The sequence below is a fragment of the Brassica napus genome, chromosome A9 (assembly GCF_020379485.1).
Source record: "Brassica napus cultivar Da-Ae chromosome A9, Da-Ae, whole genome shotgun sequence".
In the NCBI taxonomy this organism is placed as follows: Eukaryota; Viridiplantae; Streptophyta; class Magnoliopsida; order Brassicales; family Brassicaceae; genus Brassica; species Brassica napus.
The window spans coordinates 23,141,566-23,165,937 of record NC_063442.1 but is presented as its reverse complement, the minus strand read 5'-3'; the positions used below and the strand labels follow the sequence as shown (position 1 = coordinate 23,165,937).

At 37.8% G+C, this 24,372-nt stretch overlaps 2 protein-coding genes and 1 long non-coding RNA gene across 3 annotated transcripts; 2 read left to right on the top strand and 1 right to left on the bottom strand.

Annotated features, from left to right (window-relative positions):
• Positions 1 to 6,048: 6,048 nt before the first annotated feature.
• Positions 6,049 to 6,709, bottom strand: BNAANNG02020D. Its single transcript, XM_013858421.3, has one exon. The coding sequence runs from the start codon at positions 6,511 to 6,513 to the stop codon at positions 6,154 to 6,156; it is 360 nt and encodes a 119-aa protein (XP_013713875.1). The 5' UTR covers positions 6,514 to 6,709; the 3' UTR covers positions 6,049 to 6,153.
• Positions 6,710 to 12,135: 5,426 nt separating this feature from the next.
• On the top strand, positions 12,136 to 12,670 carry LOC106418107. The gene is made up of 2 exons (XR_001283605.3): positions 12,136 to 12,197; positions 12,307 to 12,670. It is a non-coding gene; the product is annotated as an uncharacterized LOC106418107 (long non-coding RNA).
• A 1,085-nt stretch (positions 12,671 to 13,755) lies between these two features.
• LOC106418675 (ran-binding protein M homolog) lies at positions 13,756 to 16,874 on the top strand. The gene is made up of 10 exons (XM_013859421.3): positions 13,756 to 14,321; positions 14,536 to 14,682; positions 14,769 to 14,855; positions 14,958 to 15,003; positions 15,234 to 15,310; positions 15,435 to 15,597; positions 15,692 to 15,760; positions 15,864 to 15,923; positions 16,275 to 16,361; positions 16,452 to 16,874. Exons 1-10 carry the CDS (start codon positions 13,933 to 13,935, stop codon positions 16,734 to 16,736), a joined length of 1,410 nt encoding a protein of 469 aa, XP_013714875.1. The 5' UTR covers positions 13,756 to 13,932; the 3' UTR covers positions 16,737 to 16,874.
• Positions 16,875 to 24,372: the final 7,498 nt, after the last annotated feature.

Below are 24,372 nucleotides of genomic sequence, written 5' to 3'. Positions count from 1 at the left end.
TCAGGTATGGGCGAGAGAACGATCTGCGATACAGCTTTCCCTGAGAGAGGCAGTATCTAGCGGCTTTCTTCTTAATTTTCCTGCTCTCGTTGCGGTCTTCTGGGAGTATGTCATCCTCCAGATACCGGACTAAGGGAGTCATCCATGTTTCTTCCTCTTCAATGGTGGAGACCTCCTCGTTCGATGGCTCTACCAGGGTGGACGGCCATTGGAGTACCAGCAAAGGGATACTCATATGGGTGTGCGTCTCAAGGGCGAACCCTAGGTTAGCCAAAGCGTCGGCTTGCGAATTATGTTCTCTGGGAATCTGAGTGAGTTTACAGCTTTTGAACTTCTTGATGAGACACTTCGCGACTGCCAGATACCGGATCATGCTATCTTCCTTAGCCTGGTATTCTCCTTGTACTTGATTAATAATTAGTTGGGAATCACTGTAGACTTGGATATTTTCTTCGCCCAGCTGGTGGGTGAGCAATAGTCCAGCGATCAAGGCCTCATACTCGCTTTCGTTATTCGTTGCCTTGAAGTTACATTTTACGGCTCTCGAGGCTGTGTTCCCTGTTGGAGACGTGAACACGATCCCTACTCCTGCCCCTCAAACGTTACTGGAGCCGTCTACATGCAAGGTCCATTCTCCTTCTTCTTCTACCCCGTTCTGGAGACGTATCTCCTGTTCGAGGGATGGGAGCAGAGCTGGCGAGAATTCGGCTACAAAATCTGCTAGGACCTGGGATTTAATCTTTGTGGCTGGCCTGAAGATCACGTCGTATTCTCCAAGCTCGACTGCCCATTTTGCCAGTCGTCCGGAAACCTCAAGCTTGTGCACGACCAGCTTTATCGGGAAGGAGGTAATGACCACAATTGGGTGAGCTTGAAAGTAAGGCCGCAACTTTCGAGCGGCGACCATCAGGGCTAGGGCCAATTTCTCCAGATGGCTATAGCGGGTTTCCGCAACCAGGAGGGCTTTACTCACATAGTAGATTGGCAGCTGCTTAGTTCCCTCCTCTCAGGCCAGGACAGCGCTGACTGCATGTTATGAGACCGCGAGATACAATAGCAAGACCTCACCAAGCAAAGGTTTAGATAAAAGGGGAGGAGTGGTGAGGTAGGCCTTGAGCTCATGGAGAACCGACTCGCACTTCTCGGTCCACTTGAAATCCTTGGGGTTCTTTAGGGTTTCAAAGAAGGCATGGGATTTGTCAGAGAGTCTGGATATGAATCTGCTCAAAGCCGCCATCCTACCGGTCAGGTTCTGAACTTCTTTGATGTTTCTTGGAGAGGGAATCGAGTGGATGGCCTTGATCTGCTCTGGATTGGCTTCGATGCCCCGGTGGGTCACGATATACCCCATAAATTTTCCGAAACTGACGCCGAATGAGCACTTGGCTGGATTGAGCTTCATGTTGTATTTTCGGAGGGTAGAGAAGGCTTGTTGTAAGTGTGATATATGATCCTCTGCTTCCAGAGACTTTACCAGCATATCGTAAATATAGACCTCCATATTTTGCCCTATTTGATCCACGAACATCATATTTACCAGCCTCTTGTACGTCGATCCGGCGTTCTTCAGACTGAAGGGCATGACCTTGTAGAAATAGATCCCTCGGGACGTCATGAAGGAGGTCTTCTCTTGGTCTTCGGGATGCATGAGTATTTGGTTATAGCCGGAGAAGGCATCCATGTGTTAGGGGATTTTTGTGTAGGCTCTTTTAGAGTACCACATAACGATGGATAAGCTGGTAAACCTCGAGTGTTTGTGGTTACTTAGTAAGGGTTTTAGGATGTTTAAAGAGAATAATAATAGAATAGGCTTGAAGAGACGTATTATTAGATGAATAGGCAAGAACAAGGTATCGTTACAAGATGTTTTATAAGAACCCTAATTCTAGCCGTCTAACCCTAGTCTCTAAGCTTTGGAGAAGTCTCTCTCGTTCTTGAGGGCTGTTGTCTCTCTTATATAGTCGTCTAGAAGTCGGTTTCATTAGGTTAAACTCTTCAATATTTGGAAATATGGAAGGTTCTCCTTGTCGGAAGTTTTCCATTTCTTGTAAGGGAGTAGGGTCCAGGGATCAACCCCAGGGTTCCCTCTGGTGGAGACCCGGGGAACCCATTTACCAGGGATCTGGGGATCCGAGTCCTGCCTGGAGGCTGGGGGAAATAATACCGGGATATTTTTCCCTAACAGTTTGCCCCTTATTTCTCGACTTTGTCATCGAAGTCGGGGAATAACTTGTGCACTCAAGTCAACCGGGGTTGCTCATTCTCAGGAGGCTCCCTTTAGGCAGGACCCTGTTCTGAGGATCTTGTTAGCCTAGGTTCCACTCAAGTCGGAACTCATTCTGAACCTAGGTAAGGACCGGTCCCTTCGTGTTCAGTCGATATTTGATAGTGAATTTCGGCTATCTCCCCGGATATGATAAGGCTGGAGCTTCGTCGTGTGGTTCACGCGCGGTTTAAAGAAGATAGGGAGATTCGGCTGGTAACTGTCCCATCGTCGTTCCCTCGGGTCTTCAAGAAAAGATCCCTTATTGAATCCTGAGATTGTTTTCCCGTGCGATCACACTCTTCTGACACGTGTCGATCCTAAGGCTTTTTCCCTTTTTTATTTGGACTCTTGAGTTTCCTTTTCAAAACTCTTCGCGCAGTAAACCTAGATTTTTAGTCTCTTCGACAGCTCTCCATTCTCTTGTCTCTTTACTTCGGATCTCTTAAGATGAAAAGCGAGCCTGATTTTGCCTCCGGCTCATCATCGATTGGTGTCAGGGTTCGCTCTCGACGCAAAATTGGAGACAAAGTTTGCGAATCGATGAACTCCTCGGGATCTTCTCTGGGCCTGTCTGCCGAAATAGAAGAGATCAAGAACGCAGCCATGGGGGAGACCTTGCCGCTTCCGGAAGGAGGTGGATCTTCGCCGGTGGGTCCCGTATCAGAGATAGGAGTAGAGGAGGTTGCGTTTGGGAGACAGAAGTTCCATCTCTCCGAGAATCTTGTTATCCGAATTTCCGGTCCTTTCGACACGGTTTCGGATTACAGGGCAGGTGAAATCCCGTTCTATGAAAGCTTTTTTGAATCAGGTTTCAGGGATCAAGTTCCTTCTTTGATTGCCGAAGTTTCGAGAGCGGTGAATATCTCTCCGAGACAGCTGAATCCTCCCGCCTGGAGGATTTTGATAGCTATGCAAAATCTTGGTGACCTCGAAGGTTTAGTTGTTGGGGTCGCCGAGGTTCTGTACTGTTACTTTGTTTCTCCTCTAAATGGTGGAGAACGTAGCTATCATCTGCATCCTCGCGGCCGGATGCTCCCAGTTCAGGAGCTATCAAGGTCGGAGAAAAAGCATCATCCGGTTTTTGAAGGGTACTAGGCATCGAAGTTTGCTTTTATGCCTCTTCCAGGATTTTCTTCAACTTGGCGCACGGCTGGTGAATCGCGCAGAGTATCGCGTTTCTTGTCGACTTTTATGATATTAACGTTCTTCATTTTTCCTTCCATAGATATTTCTCGCGCGGATTTCTCTTCAGGGAGGCACGTAATTGAGCAGTTGCTGGGGCTTCCTGTTGATCGCCGTGAGATTTCGTTTCTTGTGAGTGAAGAGGCATTAGATCGGTGTAGTATCAGGGGTAAGCTTCATATCTGTAACTTCCCTGTTTCCTTCTCGTTGTTTGTTGAATGATTCTTATCCCTCAGGTGTGATATCGGACCCTAAGGGTGCGGAGGCGTTGGAGGAGTATAAGAAAGCTCTCGAGGTGATGGCTGCGAGGAAGGTTGCGATTCATCGGGTAGTTCCTGCTGGAGGCAGTAATATTCAGTTTACCTGAAGTGCTAAGCGCCAAGCAGCTCCTATTGTGGCTCCTTTGTCATCTAAGAAGAGGTCTAGAGCCTATGTTTTCAAGCCTTTCCTTTCCACCTCTCGGAGCTGCTCTAAGGCTCTGGCTAGTTTGAACTCGGAGGTGTTCCCTATGACTCCCACACGTCCATCATTAGATGAGCATACCTCCAAGGTTGTCTGCTCCGTTCAGGGTGATGTTCTCCAGGTAATAATCTTCCTATTGCTCTCATGACTCCTTTCTTTTTGAGCTCAGAGCTGAGTTTTGTTGGTGCAGGTGGCGTCTCAATTGTTCCACCTTAAGGGGAGGATGAAAAACAGAAGCGCTACTAAGGCTGAAAGGGATGCGTTGGCTATCCGGCTTCGTGAAGAGAAGGACGCTATCCTGGCCAAGGATGAGGAAATTGAGGCTTGGAAGCTCAGAGTGCAAGATTTGGATGAGGAAAGGGAACGTCTGGAAGCGGTGGATGTTTCCTTGCGGCGACGGCTAGAGGATAAGGAGGAGAAGATGTGCGAACTTAGGCATGCCGCTGAAGTCTTTGATGCTGAGAAGATAAAGGCCGTGAATGACGTTAAGGTTGTAGTTCGTTGGGAACTGATGCGGGAGTGGCTTGATGATCAGACCGACCGTTGGGATCCGATAATTTCCTTTGAGCAATATAAGGTGGTGAAGATCAGTGAAGCCGAGTTCCTTGGACTTCCACCTCCTTCCTTCGAGTATAAGCCTTATGTTCCTGGTAGTGATGAGATCAAGGGGGGCATCGGAACCTCCTGCCGATGATCCTCCTGTCAACTGATTCCTATTTCTGCTAGTTGCGTTTTTAACTCCGTGAAGGGATATCTTTTTGAATTTCCCTCTGATGGGGGTTTATTTTGTCATTGCCCTTGGCGAGGGCTTAAAACTTTAAACCAGGCCTTCGTGCCTTTATTTTGTTGTTTTGAACAATGGCCCTGCTGTGGCCTTTTATGTATTCCGGATTTGCTTTTTTTCTTCTTTTGAGCTCTTTTGCAGGCTTCTTGATGATTGTCGAAGGACTCAGGGATCATGGGTGTCTGGGTTCCTTAGAACCTCTGGACGTTTAAAATGACCAGACTTCATAGGTCTTGTAGGATTGGATCTCTTTCGGGACTCTAGGATCACTTAGAGGTTTTGAATAATGTTGGGACCCTGAGGTCCCTTCTTAGGGAACCCGTAGGTCCTGGACCCTAAGGTCTTGATTTGGACTTGTAGTCCCTAGACCCTGAAGTCTTTTTTTACGAAACCTGTAGGTTTCTTGACCCTGAGGTCTTGGATTTAGACTCGTGGTCTTTGAACCCTGAGGTATTCTTAAAGATTGATCTAACCCGTGGGTTTTGTCTTTGTATTGGAGTTGGGCCCGAACATTATAAAGAACTTGGAGGTTACCTTTTCCAGGTCGTGAAGAAATTTGTTCAAGACCCGGAGACTTCATGGGGATCCAAAAGTTCTTGATAACCCTGGGCCATTCAGTTTGTATTTTAAAGGGACCGTATGCTGCCATCCTAGGTGAGGCCTCTACCGGCACCTGTGGGGAGTTCGTATTCTACTGCTCAGAAGCTAGTCACTATCGAGTTTCCGTGCTGCACTCTGCTTTCTGCAGAAAGCCACTATCAGTCTTAGAGGGTGCTGGTGTGGGTGAAAACCCAAGTGTCAGACTTACACTGTTTTCCACGTCTGGAGAAACATGATATTTTTAAGGTGCTCCCGGACTTTTGCACTTGCTCAGTGGCAATTATACTTCGTGTCCCCTGTATTAATTTAGCACGTAGCGTTTTAATACAGGTACCTTTCACTTTTTTGGTATTTTAGTTTGGGACCCTGATATGCCTGAGGCTATACAGGGGTTTTAGGTAGTATTGACGGCAGACTCGAGCTTGCGCAGACTCATTCCTACCTTTTCTCATACCCGTTTTTTTTTGTATGGTCGTGCCACTTATCATTGAGGGCTCGCAAGGATCGGAGGTCTCTCTGACCTGATCCAGCTTGTTTGCCCCTTTAAGTATTATGGTATTTGTACTTTCTTTTATAGTCGAAATTATTTTACCTTTCATTAAAAATGATGGTAAAAGTGGTTAGTTTAACTTAAACATAAAAAGTAGTATTTTGAAAATGATATTTTTTGAATTTCCTTCTTTTTTTTTGTGTGAGAATTATTACCTAATGAAGAATTCATTTCGCAAGAAAAAATTGAAATGAAAGAGACAAAGACGAAAGTGGAAAATTTCAATTGATCGGAGAGTTTGGAAGTATATAATAAATCGGATCCGTGTGCTTATATCTACATAAACATCTAAAACTTCAAAACAAACAATCACGAAAGAAGTAAAATCCTATTTTGATCGGGATCGCGACTTTGGTCTTCTTCTTCACCGCATCCGTAAACAGATCTAACCAGAATCAGCTGATCTTCCAAGTATCTCTGAAGCAATCCCGCTTCTTCCGGCCCAGACCCGCCGCAGTTACATCCTTCCTCGCATCTCCGGAGCCGCAAATCATCTTCATCGGCGAATTTAGCGAACCATGGATGGCGATTGCGGAGGCGACTGAAGATCTCGGCGGCGCAGAGGAGAGGGATTGAGGCACAGAGGAGTGGGATAAGTAAAGGAGAACAGATGAGGAAGAAGACGATGCGGCTCCGTCGCGTGCGAAGCCAAAAGACGTCGGTTAACATAATCACGACGGCGCTTGGCGATTCATGGCCGGAATTGACAGAAGTGCAGAGGTCGTCGTGCGCTGTACGATTTGGTAATCAGTGGGATTACAGAGAAGCGAAGGCCCATGACTTTTATGGTTTTGTATTCTAAAAGACTTTATTTGACTTTTTATGTACTCCTCTTTGCTGTCCTCGACTGGTCTTTTACTTCTTTACAAAATTTGAAGCATTCACAATACCGTAAGTCAGCTGTGTTCCACTTCCACATATGGTTTAGCAAAATATCGGGATCGGAAAAACAGAACCAAACCCGACCGAAGAAATTTATACCAGCTCCAAACCGAAACTGTTAAAATAATAGATCTAAAATCTCAAATCTTATATATTAAAATAGAAGTCACAACTTTGATTTATGTGTGATTTTTTTTAAAAAAAGACCTATTAGACTTATTCCTATAATGTCATATTACATTGGAAAATTGCCACAAATACCACATTCATAGTACCACTTTTCATGTTTACACTAACCACTTTTACCCTCACTTTTAATGAAGGGTAAAATACAATTATACCCTTAGGGTTAACTAATCTAGACTTAGGGTTTAGAGTTGAGGGGTGGGATAGGGTTTTTGGAATGTGAAATTTATGATTCTAATAAATATATAAATACTTAAAAAATATATAAAAAATTTTAAAAAAGAGTTTCAAACATAATTTTCATTTTTAAAAAGAAATTTGAAAAAAAAAAAAATTCGAAAAAAATTCAAAAAAAAAGTTTTATAAGAAAATCGAATTTGAAAAAGTATATTTCAAAAAATAAAAAAAAAATTATTTTTTATTTTTTATTTTTTATTTTTCATTTTTTATTTTTTATTTTTTGTTTTTTATTTTTTTATTTTTATTTTTATTTTTTATTTTTTTATTTTTTATTTTTTATTTTTTATTTTTTATTTTTTATTTTTTATTTTTTTATTTTTTATTTTTTATTTTTTATTTTTTATTTAAATAATAATTTATTATATATAAATAACAAGGACATAAGAGTCTTTGTCACTTAATGAAGAATGTATTTTTGAAAATGTCTCATTAGTGGTGGTAAAAATGAAAAGTGGTAGCATGAAAGTGGTAAACATGTAATTTCCCCTATTACATATTTAATATCTAATTTTATCATTTAAATTTTGGGCTTATCAAAAAAATTTATTAGACTATCAATAATTGGATTTAAACAATAGATGATCCATTGAATTTATAGATATTATAAATTAAATTAATGTTATAATACTATACCTCCATAAGTTAATTATTTGTCAATGTAAACTTTTAAAATTATAAAGATTTTTTTTAAATAACAAAAATCATATTGTTTAACAATGATTAATATTTACTACCTTAAACCAATAAAACAATTTTTAAACTATCTAGTTTATTTTAAAAATTAAACAAAAACTAAATTTTTAATTATTTACTCGATAATATAAATCTATGAAGCGAAAAATTTATTTTTTTAAAAAACTTTCTAAATTTGTGAAATGTTACAGTATCTTTGAATATGACAATAAAAAATATTTTACTAATCTTTATATATATAGTTACGATTTTAATAATGAAATAATAATCCAAATATATATATATATATATATATATTGAAGAAGATACAAATACTGAAATACATGTAAAAGTTTGAAACAATCTATTCAAAAAAAATATACCGTAAACTTATTATGTTTTAAAAATTGATAAACACGTATATATATATATATATATTATAATATATACTAATTTAGAATTAAAAACAAAATATTTATATAAAAATAAATGAAAACAAAAATCTGCACGGTTGCGCGGGACGAGATCTAGTTTTTATTAAAAAAGAAACAAAACTGAATCTGACCTAAACCAAAATATTTTGGATTTCAAAAATATTTTTTTTTTTAAAAAAATTGTTAGATTGGGCTTTCAAATTCAGTCGGGGCGCTATCTAAACATAAACAAACCACTAGACTACTAAATCTTTTATTTCAAAAAAACTTGAATTAAGATTATATTAGATATATTAATTACTAGGAGTAAACCCATCCTACAAACACACGTTTTGAGGCAACGCCATTTCTACGGGGAAATTTTTTTTATTTGTGAAGATGATGCGTACGGTATGTAGACTAATCTTTTTATAGTTGTAGTTGCACCGCCTTGAAAAGAGAGAAAATGCATTGAATGTGAAATCGTGGTTGCAGTGGATCGAAAGAGTTAATGACAGACAATCAATTCATGGCGTAATGGTTCAAGGGAGACGAACAGGAGATGAACCGATACCAAGACTTCTCTATCCATGGAATCATCATCACTATTCGTCTCAAATACTTCTCCTCAAACTCCATTGTTGGAGATGAATAAGATTTAGTATTTTATTTTTCAAAATTGTATTTTATTTTTGAATAAGACGAGCAAGGACTAAGATTAAAGGTTTCAACTTCAAAATTGTATTTTATTTTTTTCATATTTTGGAACATTATTATTTTAAGATGTTTTGTGCCCTCTCCCCATATTTTGACATTGAGCCGCCACCATCTTTGAATTACTTTTACCTTTCTGGGGTACGATGCTTCTCACCATCACCGGGAAAAGACTCACCTTCGTTCTCTTGTTCTTCTTCGCATTCTTCTCACGTGAAATTATCTGATATTTGTTGTAGATCGAGATTATGAGTTCATAGTTGTGCGGTTGTTTCTCATGGCGTTGTAGGCTGTTCAGGTCAATATTAGCACTCCTCTTCTTCCTCAGATTTTGGCTTATGGTAGGAGCTGCTTCTCCTTAGGTTGGGACAGAGTTTAGTCTCCTTTGATGTTGTCTTCCGCGTCGTTGGTTTGCCCTCGATAGTCCTTGCTCGTCTTAGCTGTCAAGGTCTGTTTTTTTTGTGATTTGACTTCTATTCTCTCTTTTATAGCTCGATGATGGTTCCATGGTTTTCTGAATTTGTTCCATCTTCCCTTCTCTCTTTGTTATCTCATCTCGTTTGCAGTATTCATCACTACTCGCGTATCTGGTGGCTCTTCCTTTCGTCATGGTTGCCACTCCAGGTTTGGATAGTGATTTCTTCATGTATGCTATGTGGGTTTAGAAGGTTGTTTCTGGTCTCAAGCTTAGGCTCTTGTTTCTCGGTGCTTACCTTCCATTCTCCCTTCCTTAGATTGTTTCTCTTCTTTCCCTCCTTCTCTTGGTATAGGTGTGCGGAATTAGTGATGCACCAAGATATTTGGAAGTTATCCAAATATTTTTATAATTTATTAGTGTACATAGATAATTATTTCTTATTATATTTTTTATATTTTAGTAGTTTTCCTATTTTAATTAAGATTAGGGTTTTCATAGACTTAAGGATTTATTATAAATAGGTATCTAAGTCTAAAGTTGTATGCATTTTTATTTGATTAATAAAGAGCTTTGGCTTTTGAGAGAATAGTATTCTCTATCCCTTGTATTGATTAGATTAGATTCATCAATCAAGAAGCATGTCCCAAGCAAGGATTCTATAGAATCCCTTGGTTGAGCTGTCCTTAATTTATATTATTAAAACAGAAGTACAAAATAAAAATACCCCTTAATTTTACCATTTATTTACATTAGAATGCCATTGAGTTATTTATTGAACATATATTTAAGTATGCTTGTATTTTCCTAATTTAAATAATAGATTTAAGCATTTAATGTCTTTTTCCAAGTTTAAATAATATATTTCCTTAATCAAATCTTAATCAAAATAGATTTCCTAATATATTTTATATCAACATATTAAATATTTTAAATTTTTGTTAGTAATAAATAATAAAATAAAAAATTACACATCATAATCAATTTATATAACATATGAATAAAATATAAAATATTTTATTCATATATTATTAGTGTAGTGCTTTCTTAATATAAGTCCAATTAGTTATAAATATTGGATTTTTATATGACACATTGTGATATAATAGACAATTAAAACCACAAAATATAATTATTCAAAGTAATAAATAAAATTGTTATGTTTTAAAATGTTATATTAAAAATATGTAATACATTTTAATAATTTTTAATTTACAAATATATATACCATTAGTACAAAGAAGAAATTTAAAGTGAAACAAATATTTATACAGTCACGTGTCAAGCTCTAGAAATAAACAACAACAGCGTAAGATTATTTTTCTTTAACAAATTTATTTCAATAGATATTATAGTTCCAAATATGTTTATATATTTTATGTATTTATAAATTTACTTTCTTTGTTTTTAAGGGATGCTAAGATTTTGAAAATGAAAAAATATTATGACCCACCTCAATATTATTTTAATTAGGATAAAATTTATATCAGAATATTTTGTTAAATTAATTTTAATTTTTATTATAACTGCAAAAATTAATTTTCAATATAAATTTATGTTTAAATATTACAAATATATCATTTAATATAAACTTAAAAAAACTAAAAAAATAAAATAAATACCCGCCCGGTCGGGCGGGTCAAGGTCTAGTATCTAATACTATAAAGAAGAACCTAAATGTGACATGTGTCATGAGTTAAACATTTCGCAAGCTTTGTTTTTGGGCTATTATTTGGGCTTGCTAAATTGATTAATTCATGATGGATTGCTTATCGTTTGTGGTCCATTCTAAGAGCCTCCGCTTTCTCCATTAAAAGAACTTCACCGCAACATTATTCTGTTCATCTTCTGCGAGAAACTTGAAACGCTTTGTGGTTATGCCCAAGCGAAGAGACGTCTTCAACGCAGTAATCAACCATTGTCGATCAATCCTTCAAGCTTCCCCATTTACTGCCTTTGTCAATATCTTCAACTATAAAAAGGTATGTTCTACACCTTGAAATTCATCAGTTTTTTCTTATCATTCTAAACTTCCTAGGAGATCCATCCTCGAAAATGGCTTTATTCAAAATCTTTCGATATGGCTGATGATTTAGATTTCGATTTATTTGTTGGTTATGTTTGTTTATTTTGTTTCAGTTTGTTCTTTTTTTATATTATCAAAATTTTAATTCTAAATCTCCTGTTCGTGGGAGAAAATTTATTTCAGAAGCTTACGTCTTTGGGAGATTATTTGATTACAAATATGTTTGTTCATTTTGATTCATTTTGTTCATATATTGATTATCAAAAAAATTAATTCAAAAGGTTATATGGAAGTTTTAGATTTTGTTTGTTGATAATGTTTCCATCTGATCTGTTCATATGTTCTTCGGACCCGATCTCTTTGCTACCAAGTTTTGGTGGAACAGATAGCGTCGTTGGAATAACCAGAATGCCATCATCCTTGATACAGATGGTACAAAATTAAGCTACAAACAAAACTAGCCTCATAATGAAAGAGCGAAACCTTGAGAAGTGAGCCAATAGCTACCCGCATATGGTTCCTAATCAGGGGCGAATCCAGGATGTATAATGACTGGGTGCACTCTTTATAATAAAATAGAAACATGTCAAAAGGTAGAATTGAACCTTGGTTGTTATGGGTGCACACCAACATTTTTCCATCTGTTCTAGCTGAAATTTATTGTTTCTATACACGAAAATTACATTATCACTTAATATTACGGGTGCACAGGCCCCCATAGTGGGTAACCTGGCTTCGCCCCTGTTCCTAATAGTGTTCAGGTTCCTCAATCTCTTCACTGGCCAGCTCTGTTGTCTTGGCTTAGGTATTCACAAACACTTACCCTGCTCATCAAAGTAAACCTAATCAATTCAAAAAAATTGTGCATTCAATCTGTTGTCGATATCTACATAGATTTTTGTGCATTCATTCAGACAGAACATAATGGAGGTGGTGTATGACTGGGCAAAAGGCTCTAAGTTTATGAGATCATGGAGATTGCCGTGTTCTCAAAGGGAGCTTAGCTTGAATAGAATGACAAGGAGAATGGAGGAAGTTCTACAAAAGCTCATAGTAGCTGGAAAATTTACAGGCAAGACAGCTTGAAGCTAAACTAGAAGAAGCTGTTTCCCAGATCAAGAGAGACATTGTTGCAGCATTTGGTTTATCTCCACCAAAATTAATGAAACAAAAGATTTCAATAGGATTCACCAAGGTTTTGTTTTACCCATTTACACTATAATATCCTCTCTTTTTGTACACTTCAAAAATAGTTACATGCAATCTACTTTCCAACTATTCACCAGCAAACATCCTTTTTCTAGAATATAGAATTACTCAGAACTTTTAACTATTTAACAATACAAATATATTCCAAAGCGATCAACATTCATAGTAACCCAAATATGAGTGAGATTTTAGCTTATGAATAATATACTCCGAGAAACAAAAAAACACATACAAATCACTAAGTCATCGTCGCCAGGTAAACTAACATACAATTCTACAAACGGGTTACAAAGTGTTGTCAATCGCATTGAGTATATCTCAGAAATTTTGTCATCATCTAACAATAAAAAGAGACTGAAAGTCCACAGAGCCCTGCAGCAAACACGACCAACTAGAATCGTCATTAACCAGAGCTAAGGGAATAATCTTATGGTACGGTTTATATGATTTAATTATTAAATTTTGAGTGGTGATTTGCTGAAAATGGTTGTAGTTTGGTTTGGTTTAATTTGTGACTTATTCTTCATTTATAATAGGTTAGATTAGTATTTGACTCCGTTTATTTCCAATCATAAAATAGTTTGTTTTGGTATGAGAAATAACCTGATAAACTCATTCGTTTTTGTCAGACACCATATTAACCAATTGTATTTTCTTTTATTCTGCTAAAATTTTATCAACCTATTTAATTGATTGTATTTAGTCATCCCAATCAATCTAATCATCGGTTTAAATAATAAATTATGGAGCCTGTTTATACATCGGTTGAAGTGCCAAAACTAGATATTCAATGATACTAAATGCAAAAGAAAAAACAGTTGTACATAAAAACCTAAATGAGCCAATGTATATATATATATTTAGATTATAACTAAAATTTAGTTAAATTTTAATTCACTTTGCTTATTATTCTATATAATCTCAATAATAAAAAGAATTTTAAATTTTGTAATCTAATTTATAATCAGATCATGTATATCAATAAAATATATTTATTTAAATACAAATAAACTAAATATTTATAAAATTTCCCGGGTATAGTCCGGACAAATCCTTAGTGTATGAATGGTGACCTGGGAACGGATAAGTTATAACAGATCTCGCATCTTTTGCGACTTATTAATATATTAGGCTGGCAATATCAAACTTAATTAAATAGAAATGTAAATTAAAAAAATAATATTGGAAATCATTTGATAATTTTGGCTAGGGATCATCCTAGAATTTAATCCCTAGAGAGGCAGGATCGAAGTGTCCAAAGAGAAGCACTCTTCTTCTTAATTTTGTAGACTCATCTCGATTTCTAGGGCTCTTTGCTGTGATCCAATCGAATGAACTCTACGGCGAACTCCGACAACGGCCGCCGAAACGAAAACGGCGACGCCGGAGAAGGTCAAGATCTGATCTTGCACTTCTTAGACAAGGTTCGTCTCTCGCGAGGGGACGCGATGGAGGAAAGTGAAGGTGAAGAGTCGCCGACGGAGCTTAACACGATTAACAGCGCAGGCGGGTTTTTGATTGTCTCTCCCGATAAGCTTTCCGTCAAGTACACCAACACGAATCTGCACGGCCACGACGTTGGCGTTGTTCAAGCTAATAAACCTGCTCCCTTCAAGTGTCTTTCTTACTACTTCGAGATTTTTGTTAAGGATGCTGGCGTTAAAGGGCAAATCGCCATTGGTTTCACTAAGGAGAGCTTCAAAATGCGCAGACAACCAGGGTCCGTTTCTTGTTTCTTTGATGAGATTGTGTTCTTTCGTGACCCGATTGAAATCTTAGATTCTTGATTACTTACGAAAATGGATGATGGTGCCTTTCAGAGATGATTCTTGATTGCATAGTTTTCAGCTTGTAGCTTTGTTCATACAAATTTGAGATATGTCTTACAATAGAGTGTGAGCTTATAATTTTTATTGTTTCTTTTGTAATGGTAGATGGGAAGTAAACAGCTGTGGCTATCACGGGGACGATGGATATCTCTATCGAGGAAAGGGAATAGGTGAAGCCTTTGGTCCAACTTATACGACAGGTGATACCGTTGGCGGTGGTATAAACTATGGTTCGCAGGAATTCTTTTTCACGTAAGACACATCTGCGTCCATTTGCCTCCTCCTGTCTTCTGATTATTCTCTTTGTTTGTTGAACCTGATGACTTCTTTAATGACAGTAAAAACGGAGCTCTTGTTGGGAAAATCCCTAAGGACATAAAGGGTCATCTGTTCCCCACTGTTGCTGTACATAGCCAAAATGAGGAGTATGTTCTCAATTTCTTTCTCAGGATCAATACCGTTGCTGTTATATATCTCCTCTGTTGAGTTCCACAGTAATGCGATGCATGTGTTTCCAAATTTTGCAGGGTCTCTGTCAATTTTGGGAAAGCAAAGTTTGCTTTCGATGTTAAAGTAAGAGAAAATTCCTTTTCAAGAAGTACTAGTACACCTTGCGCTTATATATTACGTGCATCCTCTGCTGTTCGTGTGTGATTCAACCCTAATCACTTGGGTACCTCGAACTATTAATCTGTATCTGTTAAAACTGAAATAGAACATGGAATTTTATGTCTTTCTCTAACTCTCTATGTACTGCATATATGTTTGAGATTAAGTTTTGATCCTTTTTTCTGTATTATTAGGGATATGAAGCATCAGAGAGGAATAAGCAACAAATAGCTATCGATAAAATATCCATACCTCCAAATATCGGTTATGCGTAAGTACACTACTTTTTAAAGCTTTTAGTTGCAATTGTTGGTCAATTTGTTTTGCCCTTCTGGACAGTGAATCGGTGGCAAGCTGTCTGCGTTGTATAAATTTTGTTTCTTTATCATTGTTAGGCTTGTAAAGACATACCTGCTTCACTATGGGTATGAGGAGACACTCAATGCTTTCAACGTTGCTACTGAAACTACAGTCCCCCCAATCCATATAGCTCAAGAGAATGCTATAGATGAGGATGATTCATCATATGCTTTGCATCAGAGAAAGACTATTAGACAGGTATAGAACTAGTTCTACAGCGCATAAAATTTTACCTGCTAAATGCTATAGATGAGGATGATTCATCATCTGATCCGTACTTTATGTCCTATAGCTTGTCAGGGATGGTGAGATTAATGCTGCTCTGGCCAGACTACGAGAATGGTATCCCCAAATTGTACAGGTGGACTGAGATTTCTTGTCATATCATTTGTGTCCTATTTGTTAATATATCCACTTCACAGGATTAAGGTAGGAAACTCTTAAGACAATTTTACTTTCTGCAGGACGAAAAATCCGTAGTTTGTTTCCTCCTCCACTGTCAAAAGTTTATTGAATTAGTACGGGTACGCTCTTTATTCCTTATCCATCTATGCTTCAAGTTGTTGATACTTGTCAGAGAGAGTTTTCTCTTTGTCTCGTATAAATATGAAAATTTTGTTCTGTGATGGAGTTGGTCGTACCGTTGAAAAGTAGCTGCTGCATTGTGATGATATCTTTGGTGTTAACATAAACCCAAAGAAGTGCATGTTTGGAAATAAACTTTGATAAAAGATTTGTGGAACCTCTTCACCTAGTTTTAACTCTTTATAACACATTGAGTTTGTTCTTGGATTATTATTTTTCGTCCACTTTCAGATCTATGGTGGTAGGACTATTTCTCTAACTATGGTTCTGCGAAAACATGGAATAATCAGGTTGGAAAACTTGAAGAAGGTGTGAAGTATGGTAGGCTCGAGTTAGCTAAATTTGTTGGTTTAACCGGGTTTCAAGATATAGTCGAGGTACCCAATGACTCCTTTAACTTTATTCCCTTCTCTTTCAAGCAAGATCTGGTTCAAATGCTGAGGGTTTTCCATGTTGATTTTACTCAGGACTGCTTTGCTTTGCTTGTTTATCGAAAGCCCGAAGAATCATCTCTTGGGTACTTCCTAGAAGGCTCGCAGAGGGAACTAGTAGCTGATGCAGTAAATGCAGCGATTCTGTCAACAAATCCAAACAAGAAAGATGAGCAGAGAAGCTGTCACTTGCATTCCCATCTCGAGGTACTGCTCAGACAGCTAACCGTGTGCTGTTTGGAAAGGCGGTCACTCAATGGAAATCAAGGTGAAACATTCCGGCTTAACCATGTTCTAAACAACAACAGTACAAGAAGATGAACTTGGATTGTCTTGTGAAAACTCTGGTTTGTTTGGGTGCTGTCATCATATGTGCCTTATGTTAATACCTGTGTGATATTATGTTGAACTTTTGAATTCTGTAAGAAAAAAAAAAGGTTAAACTTGCATTTATGGTTTCTTCAAGGTTTCAGATTGATCAAACGAAGTTTTTTCAACATTTATGCTTCTGACATTTCTGCCGATTCGAAACCAACGACGATCGAGTGTTTGAGTTTCTTCCTACATTTGATTACTAGAGGAAATTGTTAAAATTGGGTAGTTTTAATACCTCGTCAATGGCCGTTTTGATGGTCTGGTGTGTTGGACCCTAAATCGTTAATGACTTTGGGCTAGTAATCTAACCACTAAGGCCCAGAAAGCATTGAGAATTAGATAACGAGCCAGTTAGGAAGCGTGGAGACCGACGTTGTGTCTAAGATGACATGACAGGTTTTTTTGCTACTATGCGCTTTTGTCGTTGTTGTTGGCATTTTACAACAATCACTCAAACCATTTTCAAAAACTGATTTCAGCTATCATTTGCGATTACGAATGGTTGCGGAGTAGTACAATTTTTTCTTTTCTTTAAACAATATAAATATAAATACAAAAATAAAAATATTAAATAAAATTTTTTAAATTAGAATCATAAAAATATTAAAATATATATATTATATTTTAATTAATATTATAAAATTTTAAAATATAAATATTTTCTATAATTTTAAAAAATTTAAAACTTTAATTTCTAAATACAATTTTTATATTTATTATAATATTATGTTTTTTTGATATTTTTATAATTATATAAAATGTAAATATTATTAACTTATTATTTAACCGCTGCTGCATTTGGTAGTTAATCAGTCATAAGTATTCTACAAATGCACAAATTTCTAACTTCCAAACCAGTCGTACAAATCTCTTAAAACTGCTAGAAACCGCAATCATCCGCATCTGCAAACTTCAGTAATGGCAACCGCTGCATTTGAATCGGTTAGGCCCTAAGTCAAGCCGTTCCCAACAACCCGCAGCGGTCAGAGAGAATATTGGAGTTTTCTAACGATTCTTAACAAGCTTAAAAGGAGGACGTGAGGGAGGAAAAAGGGATTCACGCTTTCATACACACTGACCATCGACCTTGAGCTCTCTGCTTAAACAATTTGATCATGTCTTTTAGCTTGGTTTTTTAGTTTCGTTTGGTTGCTATTGTCATTCTTTCACCTTGTAGTCCTAACATATCAATATATAAATTGGTTTTCATCTAAATGAGTCTGATTACTGTAGAATCTCGATCTCAATAACACAACTAAGAACTCAATAATAAGAATCACTCTCTTATTAATTTTTTAAATAAAAACTCACTCAAAAGCTTAAGCTCTCTCAATCACAAAACAAATATGTTATGTCACACTTTAACATCTCCATATATATATGAATATAAAGTCATAAACACATTAGATAATATAGTATTTAGATAACTTATAAACACTTAGGGACTTTCCTATTTCCTATTTCATAACTCGGTAGAAAATAGATAACTTGTTGCTTAAGTTATTTCAAGCTTACTCCAACATTCTCCCTCTTAAGCTTGAAATCTCCTTCACTAACATCTTGAACTCCAACGAAACTTTTCATTTCTTTAAACTTTAGTCTTCCAAGCGATTTTGTTAGTATATCGGCCTTTTGCTCTGTTCCCGGAACATGCCCCATTTCAACTTGTTCATTCTCCACACATTCCCGAATGAAGTGAAACCTCCTGTGAATGTGTTTACTTCGACCATGAAACATATGATTCTTGGTAAGCGCTATTGCAAACTTATTGTTGATTCAGATAGTTACTTTCTCACACTCTTTTCCGACTATCTCAGCAAGAAGTACTTGAAGCCAAATTGCTTGTTTCGCTGCTTCTGTAGCCGCCATAAACTCAGATTCAAAGGAAGAAAGAGCCACATTCTCCTGTTTTGATGAGCACCACGTGATAAGGCATCTTTCGAGATGAAATACATGACCAGTTGTACTTCTCCCATCATCTGCATCAGCTTTATGACTACTGTCACTATAACCGATCAAACTTATACCACTTGCTCACTAGTATGACAAACCATAAGAGACTGTTCCACGAAGGTACCGTAGAACTTGTTTCAACAACGCATTATGACTCTCTCTTGGCTCCTGCATGTACCGGATGAGCATATGATATCACTAAAATTACCCTAAGAAGTGAATTACTCTCTCAAATAAGAGGTTCAGATGTAGTACTTAGGGATCAAATCCACAGAGACCCTAGGATTACACAGTAGATTTATAGTCTTCGAAATAAAGCTAGATTAATAGGTTTTAAGCAGTAAATGAAGTGGCGAACAAGGTAGTTGTTCGATTGGTTTGATTGGAAGTTGTTAACAGTTGGAAAAATATCTAGATTCAGGTATTATCTCAGGTATGATAAGAAAACAACTTATTTGGATTATAGATATTAATTGTTCTCGAACTCAAACTTAGGAAATATCAATTGGATTATCTATCTAGATTTCAGATTTCAACTTTCGTATATTAATCACGAGAAAGTGTCGATCGATGATTCTTAACAAATATCGATCGATACACCTTTCAAAATATCGACTGACACAACGATTGTCGCGTCGATTGATGCTTCTTCTAGAAAGCTTTACGAGCGGGTTTGATCAGTGTTCTCTAACTTACTAGACCAACTTTCGTATGTATCTAGTCAGTTAGATCATACCAGCTTAGTTTCAGGTATTGGGTCAAGATATTACTTGTCTCAATTAATCCTAAGATCTAACTTAAAGGGTGATCAATCCTAAACTTAGCATTAAGAGCAACTAGATGAAAAACTATATTTTAAACACTTAATAACATTTATTTTAGCAATACATAAATCAACCTTATAAGAAACCTAAATCTAACAGTGAGACTACTCAGACATATTCATAGAAACATGGTTATGATGGTCTGAATAATACTTAAATAAATGAATAGCAAGAGAAACAATAAACAAAGTAAAGAAAATAAGGGAGTTCAAGATCTTCTCTGTTATGCAGTTCAAATATCTCTCTCCAATCTTAAGCTCTCTCTTCAATGGTAGAATGGTTGCTTCTCTCCAAAACTAGGTCTAAAAGGTTTCTAGGCAAGTCTACTTCTAAAATGATACAAAACCCTAATAATATAGTCTAACAAGTGGCCATGGACTTAAAATACAATTATTGGAACTTTTGTAAAACTTGTAATTTCTTAATTTGTCATTAACTCGCGGGTGGCTTCGCTGTCGATTGTTAACAACCCACCGTCGATCGATTATTCTTGGTGATCATCGGTCGATATTCTGACTCAATAATCGAATCTTTCTAGTTGCCAGCAAAGCTCTCAAAAAGGCTCCAAATCGCCCCAAATACATCATTTTCCTCAAGCAAGTACCTGAACCGGTAACTCTAAAAAGGGTCCTAATACATATAAAAGACTCTAAAAACCTATATAAACCATGGCTAAAAGTGGGTAAAATTCATGGCCTATCAACTTCTCCAGACTTACTCTTTTGCTTGTCCTCAAGCAAAACATACAAGAGCAGTCTCTGTGAGAGATGTTTGAAAACAACATGGACTCACATATTTAAAACTTAGAATCATCACTTCTATAATGTTGCTAACCACATCAATGACATCCTAACTTTATAAGCACATCATACAATATCCTAGTATAGCAACCAAATTCATCTATCCAACAACTCAACAAATCATGTCTGATAATCCCCTCTACCAACTTCATTTCTTGCAAAAACAAAAGTGTAGGCTTTTTTTGGGAATATCGATCAGACGATGTAAAAATCCTCAAATAAGTATCTGGACCTGCATGTAAATAGGAGTTCCTCCCTCTCTACTAATTTCTCTCAGTCAAAGTCTGCTTATTGCAAGATCATTGACTAAGATTGGACAAACTTCCATGAATCAATCTTTAATGGTTTTAGCCACCAAATCATGTTCACTTCTTTTCGACCTATATCCTAGGATTTTTTTTTTGAATCAAGCCTTAATGGTTGTAGCTACCAAGTCCTGTTCAAATCTTTTACCTATTGAATTCTTATGAATCAAGTCTTAAGGGTTGTAGCCACTAAGTCCTGTTTGAATTCTTTTCCTAAATTTATTATCTACAATATATATATATATATACATATATATATATATTTTAAATCTAAATTTTGAAATAGAGAGAGAGTGATGTATCTACACAAGGCTTTGCCTTCCAGACTTTTTGAAGAATATGATCCTATGTATACCAAGCCCCAAGACAAGCAGTTGAGTCAGGTTAGGTTGGATGTCAGCTTGGTTCCTTCAAACATTCTCAGCAAGTATTTGTCATAGTTGATAGGTTGATCAACTTTAGTATCTCTAGTACTTTCTGCAGTCAGTAGTTCAAAAGTGGCGCTATAAATTGGTTAGATAACAAGTAAAAATTTAAAGAAGTTCATTGTCTCTTTCTTGACTCGATAAAACTTTTTTTTAGAAAACATTTTAATAAGAATCAAGTAACAAACTAGTATCAGTAAATACCTCCCCCAGACTTAAACTTCACTGTCCTCAGTGATATTCAGTCTAAGATTGGTTAGAGCATAAATCATAAATACTTAGTTAGATGTCAGACAAGAGAAAATATTATTATACCCCTCTGTCTCGAGCGTCGATCGTCATAAGCACTTCTTTATCAATCGACGTAAGCACCTCTTCGTCGATCGATGTAAGCACCTTTTCATCGATCGACAACGCGGAGACATAAAATTTCAGTGCTTGCTACAACATGTTGAAAGGTCCAACTCATCACATTGTGAGTATCAGTCAGCGAGGTTAGCTCTGTTAGACAATCTAAACACATGCATGATCATAAATAGATAAACTCAAGTCATAACGTTATAGAATAAATCTGAAAAGAGATCCTAATAGTACGAGAGCAAAGTAAAACATAAGTAGATAGGAATAGAAATATGAGGACTAGTCCTCATCAGTGATCTCTTCGGTGGTCTCCTCGGAGTCGTCCCCGCGCTAGCGTGATTGTCCTGCGGCTGATGGTGAGCTGGCTCTCACACTCGCTCTGCTCGAACAGCGGCATCTCGATACTCTAGTCTAGATGGCGGTGAGAGCATCAATGACGACGTGCTGGAAATCTCCCTCAGGACGTGTAGACATGTCTGGCATAGGCGGGAATGGTGGAAGTGCTGGCCTTGGCTGCTCTTGCTGAGGTCCTCCAGCTTGCTGTACGGTGTAGCGGCGCGGTATGGTCGATGGGGCACGGAGGAGGCGCAGATCGGAGTAAAACTGGATGCTGCCGAGGCCCCATGAGAAATCCGTGACCGAACGCCTGGGTAGCTCTATCAAGTGTGTGCCATCCATGTCCCTGAATATCCAGAAGCGTCCGTCCTTGAGCCAGTGTGCGCTTGTGAGGTGTGCTGCATCCATGTAGACGAGCTGGTCGTCAACCGCAGCCCCATCCAATGGTATCCTGCAGTGCATGAAGATCGGTGTAAGTAGACTCCCGTCCGTCTCCTTTTTCGCTTCCGCTATCTGGAATGACTTTATCTTGAGCTTGACAAGGTGCTCAGGAAAAAGGGCTCCGAGGTTAGGCCACGTGTCGTCGTCTGGATCCGTAATATCCTCCATGTGAACCAGGCTCCTCACCGCATAGTAGACCAATGAGAGCTCTTGCACCCGAACCTTGCTAGGTTTCATCTTGCACAACAGAGTGTTGGCAAGGACCTTCATGAAGTATCGCAGAGTCGGGTGACGGATGTCTGTCTGAGTGGCCGAACCTGAGTCGAAGATGCCAGAAGCTATATGCTGCCTGAATTGCGATCTCCCCACGAAAATTGGAACAATGGTGCGCTGAAACTCCTAGTTTTGAAACCCGTAAATGGTGCTGAGAGGCATGAGAGGGACTCTGTATCGGATGCCTTGGATGAAGAAAGTTAAGGTACCCTCGTTCGCCCTCTTCACCCTCTCATTTCTGTAGTAGACTTGCACTGTGGCCATGAACTGACGGACCAGCTCAGGGTAGAGGACGTGTGGGTTGGTGGCCATGTTGCCCATTCCCAGCTCCACGAACATGTCCTCGAGGTCCTCTCTGATGCCCATCTGTCTAATCACATACGGGTCAACTATCCGTGTCGGCTCAATGGATACCTTCAGCCACTCATTGAAGATCAAGCTGTCGTAGTCGTCCCACTCGTCTCTAATCTCACGGTTTATGCATGCCTAGCTTTTCACCGCAGTACGAGGGTCATCGAAGTATGCAAAGAGTGGGATGGGATCTTCCTTGCGCTCTCTTTGCCAAGGGTCTTGGTTGTGAACTGGTGGAGGAGGAGCTGCGCTGGTGCTGCCGGTGTCGAATCTCTTCTTCGTTCTCCTTTCATTCATCTGCAACCAAAGTTCACAAAAGAGAATACGAAATCAGCAAATCGCGATGGTTCAGTGGTCGTTATCGTTCGACAGTTTTATGTTGATATCGATCGACATATCAGCGCTAAAATCGATCGATTTAAATGTATTATCATCAATCGATATTTCCGTCGCGAGAACCTGCAAAACCCCAATCAATGCAGTTCTGTTTGTGTAGCACAATAATCACTAGAATCGTTCTGTAATCTCTAGTCTATCATTCCATCGACACAAATCGATCTATACATGCCTTAAAATCCCGGTTATAGCTCATCTTTTATCTCAATCTTAACATTCATGGAAATTTAGAAAATTTTGAGTTCATACCATGTTGATTCGTTGATTAAGTGAATTAAACTAATAGGGAGTTGAAAATTGTCTGATTTGACCGAGAAACGATAGAGAAAGATAGCGGTGACTGTTTTGAAGGGTTTTCGGGTTTGGTTAGTTGTCGACTTAATGTCGACCTAAGTAGGCTGGTGATTTTTTTCATTTTTCTGTCGATCAGTGAAGAAGTATCTTCGTCGATCGACAGCAGCTACGACTTTTTTGTTAATTAATAACTAATTTTTTTTTATTATTATATTAAAATACTTAATATACCTAAGAATTCTAAAACCTAGAAATATGTTGCCTCCCATTCAGCGCTTATTTTAAGTCTTGAGCTTGGCTTAAAATCCGATCTGTCTAATGATCAGGAAGGCCTAAATGTAAAGGTCTGCTATTTGGTGGTTTAGCCCGATATTGCTTCACTCGTTGTCCATTCACTGTAAATTCTTCTCCTTTATCAGTTACAAGTGTAATGGCTCCATAAGCTTTGATATTCCCAACAGTGAAAAGACCTGACCAACGAGATCTTAGTTTTTCGGGAAACAGCGTTAGCCGAGAGTTATATAACATCACTTGATCATTTGGTTCGGAGTGTCTCAAGATGATCTTTTTATCATGATATGCTTTTGTCTTCTCTTTATATTTTCGAGTTCTCAAAGGCTAAGTGTCTGATTTCATCCAGCTCGTTAAGCTGCATGAGTCTCTTTTTGGCAGCTGGTCTGATGTCGAAATTTAATAGTTTTATTTCCCATGCTGCCTTGTGTTCTAGCTCAACTGGTAGGTGACAAGATATTCCATGGAGCCGGTGAAATGGGGGTTGTTCCTAATGGAGTTTTGAATGCAGTCCGGTAAGCCCAAAGTGCATT